This window comes from Mustelus asterias, chromosome X (assembly GCF_964213995.1).
Source record: "Mustelus asterias chromosome X, sMusAst1.hap1.1, whole genome shotgun sequence".
Classification (NCBI taxonomy): domain Eukaryota; kingdom Metazoa; phylum Chordata; class Chondrichthyes; order Carcharhiniformes; family Triakidae; genus Mustelus; species Mustelus asterias.
Window position 1 is genome coordinate 3,992,896 of NC_135834.1, and position 18,813 is coordinate 4,011,708.

Sequence of the window (18,813 nt, forward strand, 5' to 3'; positions counted from 1 at the left end):
TGTGGCGACGAGGGGATTTTCACAGTAACTTCATCGCGGTGTTAATGTAAGCCGACTTGTAACACTAATTTCTTCTCTAAATCACGCAATGTTTGGGTCTCAACTACTTTCTATGGGAGTGAATTCCACACATTCACCATCCTCTGGGTGAAGAAATTTCTCCTCACCTCACTCGACATGCTTGGTCGAATTATGAGCGCAACTTCCTTGACTGTCAACTCCTGGGGTGGGACTCAAACCCGGAGCTTCTGGCTCAGAGGCCAGAGTCGCTAACCCCACTGCGCCCACAAGACCTCCAAGGGTTCTCTCGGACCTGACCAGCAAGAATACATGCGCCAACAATGAAGCCTGCCATTGGATGTACCACTTCGAGCTAGAATGCATGCTAGAAATGACAATTAATGCAATGACATTTATCCTGCAGGATACCAGGGACGAGCACGAGTTGGAAAACAGCAGTAATATTGCTCATGAAAGGGAAAATACATCCCCAACTTCTGCGGATAGTGAAGCAATGGCATTGGGTGAAAGTCAAACCACCCAGGGCTCACCGTGTGAAGAAATGCCAACTGGATTCATGTATAAGGTACCAGACCACAGTATTATCATGGGGGAGGACGATGGCCTAGTGGCATTATCGCTATTAATCCAGAAACTCAGCTAATGTTCTGGGGACCCGAGTTCAAATCCCACCACGGCAGCTGGCGGGATTTGAATTCAATAAAACATAATTACATATCAGTTTATCACTGGGGAGGTGATGGCCTAGTGATATTATCGCTAGATTATTAATCCAGAAACTCAGCTAATGTTCTGGGGACCCGGGTTCGAATCCCACCACGGCAGCTGGTGGATTTGAATTCAATAAAAAATATCTGGAATTAAGAATCTACTGATGACCATGAAACCATTGTCGGAAAAACCCATCTGGTTCACTAATGTCCCTTTAGGGAAGGAAATCTGCCGTCCTTACCCGGTCTGGCCTACATGTGACTCCAGATCCACAGCAATGTGGTTGACAATGTGAGTTGCCCTCGGGCAACTAGGGATGGGCAATAAATGCTGGCCAGTCAGTGACGCCCATGTCCCACGAATGAATAAAAAAAATCAGGCCATTCTGTCTTCTAGTCCTCACAGCTGATTCCTTCACCTTGCAATTGGGTGACATAAGCAGACTGGTATTTATTACACATCCCTGCTTAAGAGCCAACCACATAAGATGAAATGAATCGGATGGGCGGCACGGTGGCACAGTGGTCAGCACTGCTGCCTCACAGCGCCAGGGACCCGGGTTCGATTGCAGCCTTGGGTGTCTGTCTGTGCAAAGACTACACGTTCTCCCATGTCTGCATGGGATTCCTTCGGGTGTGTCGGTTCCCTCCCACAGCCCAAAGATGTGTGGGTTAGGTGGATTGGCCATGCTAAATTGTCCCTTAGTGTCCAAAGATGTGCAGGTTAGGTGGATTGGCCATGCTAAATTGTCCCTTAGTGTCCAAAGATGTGTAGGTTAGGTGGATTGGCCATGCTAAATTGTCCCTTAGTGTCCAAAGATATGTAGGTTAGATGGATTGGCCATGCTAAATTGCCCCTTAGTGTCCAAAGATGTGTAGGTTCAGTTGATTGGCCATGCTAAATTGCCCCTTAGTGTCCAAAGATGTGTAGGTTCGATGGATTGGCCATGCTAAATTGCCCCTTAGTGTCCAAAGATATGTAGGTTAGATGGATTGGCCATGCTAAATTGCCCCTTAGTGTCCAAAGATATGTAGGTTAGATGGATTGGCCATGCTAAATTGCCCCTTAGTGCCCAACGATGTGTAGGTTAGGTGGATTGGCCATGCTAAATTGTCCCTTAGTGTCCAAAGATGTGCAGGTTAGGTGGATTGGCCATGCTAAATTGCCCCTTAGTGTCCAAAGATATGTCGGTTAGATGGATTGGCCATGCTAAATTGTCCCTTAGTGTCCAAAGATGTGTAGGTTAGGTGTATTGGCCATGCTAAATTGCCCCTTCGTGTCCAAAGATGCATTGGTTAGGTGGATTTGCCATGCTAAATTGCCCCTTAGTGCCCAACGATGTGCAGGTTAGGGGGATTGGCCATGCTAAATTGCCCCTTAGTGTCCAAAGATGTGCAGGTTAGGTGGATTGACTATGGGAAATGTGTGGAGTTACTGGGATAGGGCGGGGGAGAGGAGTTGGATTAGATAGTCTGTCAGAGAGTCAGTGCAGAACCGATGGGCCTAATAGCCTCTTCGCCAATAAATCCTCACTTACTTTCCTGACTGCAACCCACCTTCTCAAACTCCTCCACCCTCCTCCCCCCAATACCTCACCTCCAAGGATAAGTGCGAGGAACTCATAGACTTCTTTAGTCAATAAGATCGAGACAATTTGCTCTACCTACTCTCTTACGGCCCCCCCTTTCCACAAGCCCCACAATCCCACTCCACTTTTCAATGTATTTTACAGTCTGGAGTTATGGAGTCCAGAACCACCTGTTTAATGGTATACAGCTCTTCAAGACAGTTGAAGCTCCAACAGTCTCTCCGTCATGTGTCTGACCAGATGTCTCTCCGGTTCTTACTGTCAGTCATTAGTGCGTTTTGGAAGGATTTGCAGACTGACACTCATAGAAACATAGACAATAGAAGCAGGAGTCCATTCGGCCCATCGAGCCTGCTCCACCATTCATTTTGATCATGGCTGATTATCCAATTCAATATCCTGATCCCCCCTCCCCACCCCCCCAAATCCCTTGAACCCTTTAGCCCCAAGAGCGATATCTTATAGAATCCCTACAGTGCAGAAGGAGACCATTCAGGCCATCAAGTCTGCACCAAGCACAATCCCACCCAGGCCCTATCCCCATAACCCCATGCATGTACCCTAGCCAGACACCGTGACAATAAGGGACAGTTTTAGCATGGCCAATCCACCTAACCCGCACATCTTTAGACTGTGGGAGGAAACCGGAGCACCCGGAGGAAACCCACGCAGACACGGGGAGAATGAATCTTATTTTTATTTATTTATTGGTCACAAGTAGGCTGACATTAACACCGCAGTGAAGTTATTGTGATGGGGCGGCACGGTGGCACAGTGGTTAGCACTGCTGCCTCGCAGCGCCAGGGACCCGGGTTCAATTCCCAGCATGGGTCACTGTCTGTGTGGAGTTTGCACATTCTCCTCGTGTCTGCGTGGGTTTCCTCCGGGTGCTCCGGTTTCCTCCCACAGCCCAAAGATGTGCGGGTTAGATGGATTGGCCGTGCTAAATTCTCCCTCAGTGAACAGGAGTGTGGCGACGAGGGGATTTTCACAGTAACTTCATCGCGGTGTTAATGTAAGCCGACTTGTAACACTAATTTCTTCTCTAAATCACGCAATGTTTGGGTCTCAACTACTTTCTATGGGAGTGAATTCCACACATTCACCATCCTCTGGGTGAAGAAATTTCTCCTCACCTCACTCGACATGCTTGGTCGAATTATGAGCGCAACTTCCTTGACTGTCAACTCCTGGGGTGGGACTCAAACCCGGAGCTTCTGGCTCAGAGGCCAGAGTCGCTAACCCCACTGCGCCCACAAGACCTCCAAGGGTTCTCTCGGACCTGACCAGCAAGAATACATGCGCCAACAATGAAGCCTGCCATTGGATGTACTACTTCGAGCTAGAATGCATGCTAGAAATGACAATTAATGCAATGACATTTATCCTGCAGGATACCAGGGACGAGCACGAGTTGGAAAACAGCAGTAATATTGCTCATGAAAGGGAAAATACATCCCCAACTTCTGCGGATAGTGAAGCAATGGCATTGGGTGAAAGTCAAACCACCCAGGGCTCACCGTGTGAAGAAATGCCAACTGGATTCATGTATAAGGTACCAGACCACAGTATTATCATGGGGGAGGACGATGGCCTAGTGGCATTATCGCTATTAATCCAGAAATTCAGCTAATGTTCTGGGGACCCGGGTTCAAATCCCACCACGGCAGCTGGCGGGATTTGAATTCAATAAAAAATAATTACATATCAGTTTATCACTGGGGAGGTGATGGCCTAGTGGTATTATCGCTAGATGATGATTCCAGAAACTCAGCTAATGTTCTGGGGACCCGGGTTCGAATCCCACCAAGGCAGCTGGTGGATTTGAATTCAATAAAAAATATCTGGAATTAAGAATCTAATAATGACCATGAAACCATTGTCGGAAAAACCCATCTGGTTCACTAATGTCCCTTTAGGGAAGGAAATCTGCCGTCCTTACCCGGTCTGGCCTACATGTGACTCCAGATCCACAGCAATGTGGTTGACAATGTGAGTTGCCCTCGGGCAACTAGGGATGGGCAATAAATGTTGGCCAGTCAGTGACGCCCGTGTCCCACGAATGAATAAAAAAAATCAGGCCATTCTGTCTTCTAGTCCTCACAGCTGATTCCTTCACCTTGCAATTGGGTGACATAAGCAGACTGGTATTTATTACACATCCCTGCTTAAGAGCCAACCACATAAGATGAAATGAATCGGATGGGCGGCACGGTGGCACAGTGGTCAGCACTGCTGCCTCACAGCGCCAGGGACCCGGGTTCGATTTCAGCCTTGGGTGTCTGTCTGTGCGAAGACTGCACGTTCTCCCATGTCTGCATGGGATTCCTTCGGGTGTGTCGGTTCCCTCCCACAGCCCAAAGATGTGCAGGTTAGGTGGATTGGCCATGTTAAATTGTCCCTTAGTGTCCAAAGATGTGCAGGTTAGGTGGATTGGCCATGCTAAATTGTCCCTTAGTGTCCAAAGATGTGTAGGTTAGGTGGATTTGCCATGCTAAATTGTCCCTTAGTGTCCAAAGTTGTGCATTTTAGGTAAATTGCCCCTTAGTGTCCAAAGATGCATTGGTTAGGTGGATTGGCCATGCTAAATTGTCCCTTAGTCTCCAAAGATGTGTAGCTTAGGTGGATTGGCCATGCTAAACTGTCCCTTAGTGTCCAAAGATGTGCGGGTTAGGTGGATTGGCCATGCTAAATTGCCCCTTAGTGTCCAAAGATGTGCGGGTTAGGTGGATTGGCCATGGTAAACTGCCCCTTAGTGTCCAAAGATGTGTAGGCGATTAGTGGGGTAAATATGTTAGGTTGTGGGTGTAGGGCCTGGGTGGGATTGTTGTCGGTGCCGAATCGATGGGCTGAATGGCCTCTTTCTGCACTGTAAGGATTCGATGATTCTATGAACTGGGCCTGGTGTGTGGAGTGTTGGCAGCTCCCGCTCTGGGAGGATATCAGTGAGACAGCAAAGTGTTTGCAGCAATCTCGCAGGTTTTAACGTGGACATTTACCAGGTACCCGTCCACAAAGGAGCTGATTTATTGAATTCAATCTCACACATTCGCCAGATGGGATCTGACTTGCTGACCTCCAGCTTCCTGCTCCAGTCCCAGAGCCGTGAGGTGACTGTACCTTGTTGTTGAAGTCTTTACGCGGGCTGCAGGAAGTTGAAGACAATGAAACAGAACAAAGCACTTCTGTAATTTGCAGGATTTCAGCCTCTCGTCATTCTCTAAACGTTCTGCCGGTTAATTGAGTGCAACATCTGCTGGAAACACCGGAAGTATAGCCGTCTCGGGGGTTGGGGGGGGACACAATACCCATTCCCCCGATCTGCTACTTACCTGGGATCTGCTCCTGCCCCTTGTACACACTTCCCCCCCCCCCCCCAACACCGCTCCCAGTCTGCTCACATGGGACAGCTATCCTCGCATTCTGCACCCTATCAGTATTTATTCCCCATTTTCTGAACTCTGGTCGCGACAAGTTCGCAGCAAAGATGCTGCCGCTGAGGGGGGGTTTCTGGAACATTCTCAGATCAGTCTCAGAGAGATTTTGAACGTGTTTCCCCCCTCCAGTCCCGTGGGGACTGTTAATGTGAGGAAGCTTGGAAGAGTTGCGTGCGATTTTCAGCCGTGGCAAAGTAAATATCAGAGCCGTGGAATGATCCCAGCCTGGGCCTTGTTCAAACGATAACCTGCCCTAATCCCCTTCTCCTGAGGCCTCCCTCCTTCTCAGCCCCCCCTCCGGCCTCTCTCCTTCCCATCCTCCCCAGTCCTCTCTCCTTCCCAGGGCCCTCCGTCCTCTCTCCTTCCCAGCCTCCCCAGGCATCTCTCCTTCCCAGGGCCACGCTGAGTGTCACGATCACGCACCACATAATACACCACACAGCCACGCTGAGTGTCAGGATCATACACCACATAGCCACGCGGAATGTCAGGATCATACACCACATAGCCACGCTGAGTGTCAGGATAATACACCACATAGCCACGCTGAGTGTCAGGATCATAGACCACATAGCCACGCTGAGTGTCAGGATAATACACCACATAGCCACGCTGAGTGTCAGGATCATAGACCACATAGCCACGCTGAGTGTCAGGATAATACACCACACAGCCACGCTGAGTGTCAGGATAATACACCACACAGCCACGCTGAGTGTCAGGATCATACACCACATAATACACCACACAGCCACGCTGAGTGTCAGGATCATACACCACATAGCCACGCGGAATGTCAGGATCATACACCACATAGCCACGCTGAGTGTCAGGATAATACACCACATAGCCACGCTGAGTGTCAGGATCATAGACCACATAGCCACGCTGAGTGTCAGGATAATACACCACATAGCCACGCTGAGTGTCAGGATCATAGACCACATAGCCACGCTGAGTGTCAGGATAATACACCACACAGCCACGCTGAGTGTCAGGATAATACACCACACAGCCACGCTGAGTGTCAGGATCATACACCACATAATACACCACACAGCCACGCTGAGTGTCAGGATCATACACCACATAGCCACGCGGAATGTCAGGATCATACACCACATAGCCACGCTGAGTGTCAGGATAATACACCACATAGCCACGCTGAGTGTCAGGATCATAGACCACATAGCCACGCTGAGTGTCAGGATAATACACCACACAGCCACGCTGAGTGTCAGGATCATACACCACATAGCCACGCTGAGTGTCAGGATCATACACCACATAGCCACGCTGAGTGTCAGGATCATACACCACATAGCCACGCTGAGTGTCAGGATCATAGACCACATAGCCACGCTGAGTGTCAGGATAATACATCACATAATACACCACATAGCCACGCTGAGTGTCAGGATAATACACCACATAGCCACGCTGAGTGTCAGGATAATACACCACACAGCCACGCTGAGTGTCAGGATCATACACCACATAGCCACGCTGAGTGTCAGGATCATACACCACATAGCCACGCTGAGTGTCAGGATCATACACCACATAGCCACGCTGAGTGTCAGGATCATAGACCACATAGCCACGCTGAGTGTCAGGATAATACATCACATAATACACCACATAGCCACGCTGAGTGTCAGGATCAGACACCACATAGCCACGCTGAGTGTCAAGATCATACACCACATAGCCACGCTGAGTGTCAAGATCATACACCACATAGCCACGCTGAGTGTCAAGATCATACACCACATAGCCACGCTGAGTGTCAAGATCATACACCACATAGCCACGCTGAGTGTCAAGATCATACACCACATAGCCACGCTGAGTGTCAAGATCATACACCACATAGCCACGCTGTGTGTCAGGATCATAGACCACATAGCCACGCTGAGTCTCAGGATCATACACCACAGAGCCACGCTGAGTGCCAGTGACCTCATTTTACCGTAGAGGTGACTGCTCATGTTAAGCTCAGACCCACAGCAGACCCCTCCAGTCATCAGGAGCTGCTATTGGCCACTACTTAGCAACTCTAGGTGGAGATGTGGGAAGAGGGCAACACACGAAGTGGGTGAATTATCCCGTCCCTCCTGCCATGGGAATCGGAGCGAGCGAGGGACGGACCATGGAAACGTCCATCGACCTTGGGCGGGATTATCCGGTTTCGGGGCGAGCGCGGCCAGAAAATCCCGCCCATGTGTTTTTATATTATTCATTCGTGGGACATGGGCGTCACTGGCTGGGCCAGCATTTATTGCCCATCCCTAGTTGCCCCTTGGAGAGTCAACCACATTGCTGTGGCTCTGGAGTCACACGTCGGCCAGACCGGGTAAGGACGGCAGATTTCCTTCCCTAGAGGACATTAGTGAACCAGATGGGTTTTTCCAACAATGGTTTCATGGTCATCAGTAGATTCTTAATTCCTGATACTTTTTATTGAATTTAAATTCCATCACCTGCCGTGGCGGGATTTGAACCCGGGTCCCCAGAACATTAGCTGAGTTTCTGGGTTAATAGTCTAGCGATAATACCACTGGACCATCGCCTCCCCAGTGCTAAACTGATGTGTAAACCATTCTGTGAATTCAGGCAGGAGGGGACAATATTTAATGCGCACTGCTCTTTCCGACAGGTGAGAGTGACACAAAGTTTGGGTGAGGAAAAGCATTTGCAGTGTGCAGAGGGGGACGTTATACTGGTTTTGTCTTGCAACGAGACGGAAACACAGGTGAGCGAACTCTGTTAGATAACGTACAGGAAAGGCACCCAGCTCACACAACTTACACATCCGCTGACAACCCCTGCAAGCTAAGGACACCTCCCACTGTCCGCAAGAAAGGAAATGGCCACAGTCAGAGTGACGGTCTCTGAACAGACGCCACTTAACTCTCAACTCAACCCACATCACTCCCAGACGGCTAATGGTAGCCAGGTGTGGGAAATAGAAATTGAAGGTTGCTGCAGGAAGAAGAGACATTATTTGTACCTCGCGAAGACGCCGTAGAGGGAATTATGGATTGCATTTAAACCAGGAATGCAAATGCCCCAGTTATCAATTCATATACTGACAGACCCGTCCCCACCAGTACTGTACCCCAGTGTTATACAGTGACAGACCCGTCCCCACCAGTACTGTACCCCAGTGTTATACAGTGACAGACCCGTCCCCACCAGTACTGTACCCCAGTGTTAAACAGTGACAGACCCGTCCCCACCAGTACTGTACCCCAGTGTTATACAGTGACAGACCAGTCCCCACCAGTACTGTACCCCAGTGTTATAGAGACAGACCCGTCCCCACCAGTACTGTACCCCAGTGTTATACACTGACAGACCCGTCCCCACCAGTACTGTACCCCAGTGTTATACAGTGACAGACCCATCCCCACCAGTACTGTACCCCAGTGTTATACACTGACAGACCCATCCCCACCAGTACTGTACCCCAGTGTTATACAGTGACAGACCCATCCCCACCAGTACTGTACCCCAGTGTTATACAGTGACAGACCCATCCCCACCAGTACTGTACCCCAGTGTTATACAGTGACACACCCGTCCCCACCAGTACTGTACCCCAGTGTTATACACTGACAGACCCGTCCCCACCAGTACTGTACCCCAGTGTTATACAGTGACAGACCCGTCCCCACCAGTACTGTACCCCAGTGTTATACAGTGACAGACCCGTCCCCACCAGTACTGTACCCCAGTGTGATACAGTGACAGACCCGTCCCCACCAGTACTGTACCCCAGTGTTATACAGCGACAGACCCGTCCCCACCAGTACTGTACCCCAGTGTTATACAGTGACAGACCCGTCCCCACCAGTACTGTACCCCAGTGTTATACAGTGACAGACCCGCCCCCACCAGTACTGTACCCCAGTGTTATACAGCGACAGACCCGTCCCCACCAGTACTGTACCCCAGTGTTATACAGTGACAGACCCGTCCCCACCAGTACTGTACCCCAGTGTTATACAGTGACAGACCAGTCCCCACCAGTACTGTACCCCAGTGTTATACAGTGACAGTCCCGTCCCCACCAGTACTGTACCCCAGTGTTATACAGTGACAGACCCGTCCCCACCAGTACTGTACCCCAGTGTTATACAGTGACAGACCCGTCCCCACCAGTACTGTACCCCAGTGTTATACAGTGACAGACCAGTCCCCACCAGTACTGTACCCCAGTGTTATACAGTGACAGTCCCGTCCCCACCAGTACTGTACCCCAGTGTTATACAGTGACAGACCCGTCCCCACCAGTACTGTACCCCAGTGTTATACAGTGACAGACCCATCCCCACCAGTACTGTACCCCAGTGTTATACAGCGACAGACCCGTCCGCACCAGTACTGTACCCCAGTGTTATACAGCGACAGACCCGTCCCCACCAGTACAATACCCCAGTGTTATACAGCGACAGACCCATCCCCCCCAGTACTGTACCCCAGTGTTATACAGTGACAGACCCGTCCCCACCAGTACTGTACCCCAGTGTTATACAGCGACAGACCCGTCCCCACCAGTACTGTACCCCAGTGTTATACAGTGACAGACCCGTCCCCACCAGTACTGTACCCCAGTGTTATACAGTGACAGACCCATCCCCACCAGTACTGTACCCCAGTGTTATACAGTGACAGACCCGTCCCCACCAGTACTGTGCCCCAGTGTTATACACTGACAGACCCATCCCCACCAGTACTGTACCCCAGTGTTATACAGTGACAGACCCATCCCCACCAGTACTGTACCCCAGTGTTATACAGTGACAGACCCATCCCCACCAGTACTGTACCCCAGTGTTATACAGTGACACACCCGTCCCCACCAGTACTGTACCCCAGTGTTATACACTGACAGACCCGTCCCCACCAGTACTGTACCCCAGTGTTATACAGTGACAGACCCGTCTCCACCAGTACTGTACCCCAGTGTTATACAGTGACAGACCCGTCCCCACCAGTACTGTACCCCAGTGTGATACAGTGACAGACCCGTCCCCACCAGTACTGTACCCCAGTGTTATACAGCGACAGACCCGTCCCCACCAGTACTGTACCCCAGTGTTATACAGTGACAGACCCGTCCCCACCAGTACTGTACCCCAGTGTTATACAGTGACAGACCCGCCCCCACCAGTACTGTACCCCAGTGTTATACAGCGACAGACCCGTCCCCACCAGTACTGTACCCCAGTGTTATACAGTGACAGACCCGTCCCCACCAGTACTGTACCCCAGTGTTATACAGTGACAGACCCGTCCCCACCAGTACTGTACCCAAGTGTTATACAGTGACAGACCAGTCCCCACCAGTACTGTACCCCAGTGTTATACAGTGACAGTCCCGTCCCCACCAGTACTGTACCCCAGTGTTATACAGTGACAGACCCGTCCCCACCAGTACTGTACCCCAGTGTTATACAGTGACAGACCCATCCCCCCCAGTACTGTACCCCAGTGTTATACAGTGACTGACCCGTCCGCACCAGTGCTGTACCCCAGTGTTATACAGCGACAGACCCGTCCCCACCAGTACTGTACCCCAGTGTTATACAGTGACAGACCCATCCCCACCAGTACTGTACCCCAGTGTTATACAGCGACAGACCCGTCCCCACCAGTACAATACCCCAGTGTTATACAGCGACAGACCCATCCCCCCCAGTACTGTACCCCAGTGTTATACAGTGACAGACCCGTCCCCACCAGTACTGTACCCCAGTGTTATACAGCGACAGACCCGTCCCCACCAGTACTGTACCCCAGTGTTATACAGTGACAGACCCGTCCCCACCAGTACTGTACCCCAGTGTTATACAGTGACAGACCCATCCCCACCAGTACTGTACCCCAGTGTTATACACTGACAGACCCATCCCCACCAGTACTGTACCCCAGTGTTATACAGTGACAGACCCATCCCCACCAGTACTGTACCCCAGTGTTATACAGTGACAGACCCATCCCCACCAGTACTGTACCCCAGTGTTATACAGTGACACACCCGTCCCCACCAGTACTGTACCCCAGTGTTATACACTGACAGACCCGTCCCCACCAGTACTGTACCCCAGTGTTATACAGTGACAGACCCGTCTCCACCAGTACTGTACCCCAGTGTTATACAGTGACAGACCCGTCCCCACCAGTACTGTACCCCAGTGTGATACAGTGACAGACCCGTCCCCACCAGTACTGTACCCCAGTGTTATACAGCGACAGACCCGTCCCCACCAGTACTGTACCCCAGTGTTATACAGTGACAGACCCGTCCCCACCAGTACTGTACCCCAGTGTTATACAGTGACAGACCCGCCCCCACCAGTACTGTACCCCAGTGTTATACAGCGACAGACCCGTCCCCACCAGTACTGTACCCCAGTGTTATACAGTGACAGACCCGTCCCCACCAGTACTGTACCCCAGTGTTATACAGTGACAGACCCGTCCCCACCAGTACTGTACCCCAGTGTTATACAGTGACAGACCAGTCCCCACCAGTACTGTACCCCAGTGTTATACAGTGACAGTCCCGTCCCCACCAGTACTGTACCCCAGTGTTATACAGTGACAGACCCGTCCCCACCAGTACTGTACCCCAGTGTTATACAGTGACAGACCCATCCCCCCCAGTACTGTACCCCAGTGTTATACAGTGACTGACCCGTCCGCACCAGTGCTGTACCCCAGTGTTATACAGCGACAGACCCGTCCCCACCAGTCCTGTACCCCAGTGTTATACAGTGACAGACCCATCCCCACCAGTACTGTACCCCAGTGTTATACAGCGACAGACCCGTCCGCACCAGTACTGTACCCCAGTGTTATACAGCGACAGACCCGTCCCCACCAGTACAATACCCCAGTGTTATACAGCGACAGACCCATCCCCCCCAGTACTGTACCCCAGTGTTATACAGTGACAGACCCGTCCCCACCAGTACTGTACCCCAGTGTTATACAGCGACAGACCCGTCCCCACCAGTACTGTACCCCAGTGTTATACAGTGACAGACCCGTCCCCACCAGTACTGTACCCCAGTGTTATACAGTGACAGACCCGTCCCCACCAGTACTGTGCCCCAGTGTTATACAGTGACAGACCCGCCCCCACCAGTACTGTACCCCACTGTTATACAGCGACAGACCCGTCCCCACCAGTACTGTACCCCAGTGTTATACAGCGACAGACCCGTCCCCACCAGTACTGTACCCCAGTGTTATACAGTGACAGACCCGTCCCCACCAGTACTGTACCCCAGTGTTATACAGTGACAGACCCGTCCCCACCAGTACTGTACCCCAGTGTTATACAGTGACAGACCCGTCCCCACCAGTACTGTACCCCAGTGTTATACAGTGACAGACCCGTCCCCACCAGTACTGTACCCCAGCGTTACACAGTGAAAGACCCATCCCCACCAGTACTGCACCCCAGTGTTATACAGCGACAGACCCATCCCCACCAGTACTGTGCCCCAGTGTTATACAGTGACAGACCCGTCCCCACCAGTACTGTACCCCAGTGTTATACAGTGACAGACCCGTCCCCACCAGTACTGTACCCCAGTGTTATACAGTGACAGACCCGTCCCCACCAGTACTGTACCCCAGTGTTATACAGTGACAGACCCGTCCCCACCAGTACTGTACCCCAGTGTTACACAGTGACAGACCCATCCCCACCAGTACTGTACCCCAGTGTGAAACAGTGACAGACCCGTCCCCACCAGTACTGTACCCCAGTGTTATACAGCATCAGACCCGTCCCCACCAGTACTGTACCCCAGTGTTATACAGTGACAGACCCATCCCCACCAGTACTGTACCCCAGTGTTATACAGCGACAGACCCGTCCGCACCAGTACTGTACCCCAGTGTTATACAGCGACAGACCTGTCCCTACCAGTACTGTACCCCAGTGTTATACAGCGACAGACCCATCCCCCCCAGTACTGTCCCCCAGTGTTATACAGCGACAGACCCGTCCCCACCAGTACTGTACCCCAGTGTTATACAGCGACAGACCCGTCCCCACCAGTACTGTACCCCAGTGTTATACAGTGACAGACCCGTCCCCACCAGTACTGTACCCCAGTGTTATACAGTGACAGACCCGTCCCCACCAGTACTGTACCCCAGTGTTATACAGCGACAGACCCGTCCCCACCAGTACTGTACCCCAGTGTTATACAGTGACAGACCCATCCCCACCAGTACTGTACCCCAGTGTTATACAGCGACAGACCCGTCCGCACCAGTACTGTACCCCAGTGTTATACAGCGACAGACCCGTCCCCACCAGTACTGTACCCCAGTGTTATACAGCGACAGACCCATCCCCCCCAGTACTGTACCCCAGTGTTATACAGCGACAGACCCGTCCCCACCAGTACTGTGCCCCAGTGTTATACAGCGACAGACCCGTCCCCACCAGTACTGTACCCCAGTGTTATACAGTGACAGACCCGTCCCCACCAGTACTGTACCCCAGTGTTATACAGTGACAGACCCGTCCCCACCAGTACTGTGCCCCAGTGTTATACAGTGACAGACCCGCCCCCACCAGTTCTGTACCCCACTGTTATACAGCGACAGACCCGTCCCCACCAGTACTGTACCCCAGTGTTATACAGCGACAGACCCGTCCCCACCAGTACTGTACCCCAGTGTTATACAGTGACAGACCCGTCCCCACCAGTACTGTACCCCAGTGTTATACAGTGCTTGACCCGTCCCCACCAGTACTGTACCCCAGTGTTATACAGTGACAGACCCGTCCCCACCAGTACTGTACCCCAGTGTTATACAGTGACAGACCCGTCCCCACCAGTACTGTACCCCAGTGTTATACAGTGACAGACCCGTCCCCACCAGTACTGTGCCCCAGTGTTATACAGTGAAAGACCCATCCCCACCAGTACTGTACCCCAGTGTTATACAGTGACAGACCCGTCCCCGCCAGTACTGTACCCCAGTGTTATACAGTGCTAGACCCGTCCCCACCAGTACTGTACCCCAGTGTTATACAGTGACAGACCCGTCCCCACCAGTACTGTACCCCAGTGTTATACAGTGCTAGACCCGTCCCTACCAGTATTGTACCCCAGTGTTATACAGTGACAGACCCGTCCCCACCAGTACTGTACCCCAGTGTTATGCAGTGAAAGACCCATCCCCACTAGTACTGTACCCCAGTGTTATACAGTGAAAGACCCATCCCCACCAGTACTGTACCCCAGTGTTATACAGTGAAAGACCCATCCCCACCAGTACTGTACCCCAGTGTTATACAGTGACAGACCCGTCCCCACCAGTACTGTACCCCAGTGTTATACAGTGACAGACCCGTCCCCACCAGTACTGTACCCTGTGTTATACAGTGAAAGACCCATCCCCACCAGTACTGTACCCCAGTGTTATACAGTGAAAGACCCATCCCCACCAGTACTGTACCCCAGTGTTATACAGTGAAAGACCCATCCCCACCAGTACTGTACCCCAGTGTTATACAGTGAAAGACCCATCCCCACCAGTACTGTACCCCAGTGTTATACAGTGACAGACCCATCCCCACCAGTACTGTGCCCGTTTGTATGGATTCTGGACACATCTTTCGGGATGACATTTCCGGGATATTGCTGGCCTTTCAGGGGTTGTTGTTGATTTTCATTTCTGTCTCAGACCGATGGCTTCCTGACGGGGATTAAGGAGACCGATTGGAATCAGTTGAAGGAGGTGACGAGTCAGCAAGGCACATTCCCAGAAGCCCTTACCGAGCGTGTGGATTGATAGCGGCAGCTCTTGCTCCATTCAGACCGCCCCCATGTCGCTGTCTCTCTCCAGAGCTGGCTTACTGAACACAAGAACAGCGTTTAGTCCCTCCTGAACAGCGGAAAGGCTGGAGAGACTTGACACTGCTTCACATTCTCTGTCTGTTTGCTTCTGCACTGATTTCCCGTTTGTTCCAGGCACTGCAATAAAGCCGCATTGACAGAGTGCTGAGAGTTCTTTCACCCCACCTTCCCAACACATTCTCTCACCAACTGGTCTGAACAGGAAATGTTTGATTCGTTGCTGGCCTTACGTAGACTATCATCGAATCCTTACAGTACAGAGAGAGGCCATTCGGCCCATCGGGTTTGCACTGACAACAATCCCGCCCAGGCCCTATCCCCGTAACTCCTTGTATTTACACTGCTAATCCCCCTGACACTCGGGAGAATTCACTATGGCCAATCCACCTAACCTACACATCTTTGGACACTAAGGGACAATTTAGCATGGCCAATCCACCTAACCTGCACATCTTTGGACACTAAGGGACAATTTAGCATGGCCAATCCATCTAACCTACACTTCTTTGGACACTAAGGGACAATTTAGCATGGCCAATCCACCTAACCTACACATCTTTGGACACTAAGGGGCAATTTAGCATGGCCAATCCACCAGACCTGCACATCTTTGGACACTAAGCGACAATTTAACACGGCCAATCCACCTGACCTGCACATCTTTGGATACTAAGGGGCAATTTAGCATGGCCAATCCACCAGACCTGCACATCTTTGGACACTAAGGGGCAATTTAGCATGGCCAATCCACCTAACCTGCACATCTTTGGACACTAAGGGACAATTTAGCATGGCCAATCCACCTAACCTGCACATCTTTGGACACTAAGGGACAATTTAGCATGTCCAATCCACCTAACCTACTCATCTTTGGACACTAAGGGGCAATTTAGCATGGCCAATCCACCTAACCTGCACATCTTTGGACACTAAGGGACAATTTAGCATGGCCAATCCACCTGACCTGCACATCTTTGGACACTAAGGGGCAATTTACCATGGCCAATCCACCTAACCTACACACCTGTAGGTTGAGAATTGTTTTTCAAACTGGAGGCCTGTGCCCAGCGGTGTGCCCCAGGGATCAGTGCTGGGTCCACTGTTATTTGTCATTTCTATTTATGATTTGGATGAGTATTTCGTTAGTAAGTTAGCAGATGACACCAAGATTGGTGGCATAGTGGTCAGTGAAGAAAGTTATCTCCAATTGCAACGGGATCTTGATCAATTGGGCCAGTGGGCTGATGAATGGCAGATGGAGTTTAATTTAGACAAATGCGAGGTGATGCATTTTGGTAGATTGAACCAGGGCAGGACTTACTCAGTTAATGGTAGGCGTTGGGGAGAGTTACAGAACAAAGAGGTCTCGGGGTACAGGTTCATAGCTCCTTGAAAGTGGAGTCACAGGTGGACAGAGTGGTGAAGAAGGCATTCGGCATGCTTGGTTTCATCGGTCAGAACATTGAATACAGGAGTTGGAATGTCTTGTTGAAGTTGTACAAGACATTGGTAAGGCCACACTTGGAATACTGTGTGCAATTCTGGTCACCCTATTATAGAAAGGATATTATTAAACTAGAAAGAGTGCAGAAAAGATTTACTAGGATGCTACTGGGACTTGATGGATTGAGTTATAAGGAGAGACTGGATAGACTGGGACTTTTTTCTCTGGAGCGTCGGAGGCTGAGGGGTGATCTTATAGAGGTCTATAAAATAATGAGGGGCACAGATCAGCTAGATAGTCAATATCTTTTCCCAAAGGTAGGGGAGTCTAAAACTAGAGGGCATAGGTTTGAGAGGGGAGAGATACAAAAGTGTCCAGAGGGGCAATTTTTTCACACACAGGGTGGTGAGTGTCTGGAACAAGCTGCCAGAGGTAGTATTCGAGGTGGGTACAATGTTGGCTTTTAAAAAGCATTCAGATAGTTACATGGGTAAGATGGGTATAAAGGGATATGGACCAAATGTGGGCAATTGGGATTAGCTCAGGGGTTTTTAAAAAAAGGGCGGCATGGACATGTTGGGCTGAAGGGCCTTTTTCCATGCTGTAAACCTCTATGACTCTATCTTTGGACACTAAGGTGCAATTTAGCATGGCCAATCCACCTCACCTGCACATCTTTGGACACTAAGGTGCACTTTAGCATGGCCAATCCACCTAACCTACACATCTTTGGACACTAAGGGGCAATTTAGCATGGCCAATCCACCTAACCTGCACATCTTTGGACACTAAGGGGCAATTTAGCATGGCCAATCCACCTAACCCGCACATCTTTGGATTGTTTGGAGAAAACCCACGCAGACACGGGGAGAACGTGCAAACTCCACACAGACGGTGACCCAAGCCGGGAATCGAATCCGAGTCCCTGGCGCTGTGAGGCAGCAGTGCTAACCACTGTGCCACTGTGCTGCCCTTCCTTATCAATAAAATCTTAAACTTGCAGTTCGCAACAACTAAAACCAACGCGATTTTATCAATGGAAAACCATGTTGGACAAAGATTTGGGAGCATATTGAGGATGTGTCTAGTCTGGTTGATAACGGAGAACCAGTAGATGTACTGGACTTCCAAAAGACACTCAATAGGGTGCCACACAAAATGTTAATTTTTAAAATATTCATTCATGGAATGTGGGCCAGCATTTATTGCCCATCCCTGGTACACAAGCGAAGGGCTGGTGAAGCTGCGGGTTATATATTCGAGGATTGTTTTATAGAAACATAGACGATAGGAGCAGGAGGAGGCCATTCAGCCCTTCGATCCTGCTCCTCGATTCATCACGATCATGGCTGATCGTCCAACTCAATAGCCTAATCCTGCTTTCCCCCCATAACCTTTGATCCCATTCGCCCCAAGTGCTATATCCAGCCGCCTCTTGAATACATTCAATGTTTTGGCATCAACTACTTCCTGTGGTAATGAATTACTGGACAGGAAGTGGAGGGTATGGATATATGGGGCATTATCAAGACTTTTTTTATTGATTTGTGGGACATGGGCGTCGTCGGCTGGCTAGAATTTATTGTAAGAGTTTTAACAACACCAGGTTAAAGTCCAACAGGTTTATTTGGTAGTAAATACCATTCGCTTTCGGAGCGCTGCTCCTTCATCAGATGGAGTGGAAATGTGCTCTCAAACAGGGCACAGAGACAG

General features: G+C 50.6%; 1 protein-coding gene across 2 annotated transcripts in view; it reads left to right on the forward strand.

Moving 5' to 3' along the window:
* The window catches only part of LOC144481880 (uncharacterized), a 103,889-nt gene extending 88,091 nt beyond the window's left edge, over nucleotides 1-15,798 (forward strand). For both annotated transcript variants that reach the window (XM_078201029.1, XM_078201030.1), the window contains 4 exons: nucleotides 425-586; nucleotides 3,714-3,875; nucleotides 8,417-8,512; nucleotides 15,484-15,798. In XM_078201029.1, the coding sequence (XP_078057155.1) occupies nucleotides 425-586; nucleotides 3,714-3,875; nucleotides 8,417-8,512; nucleotides 15,484-15,591 (528 nt within the window). In that variant the 3' untranslated portion in view covers nucleotides 15,592-15,798. The remainder of the gene's footprint in view (nucleotides 1-424; nucleotides 587-3,713; nucleotides 3,876-8,416; nucleotides 8,513-15,483) is intronic.
* The last annotated feature ends 3,015 nt before the right edge of the window (nucleotides 15,799-18,813 follow it).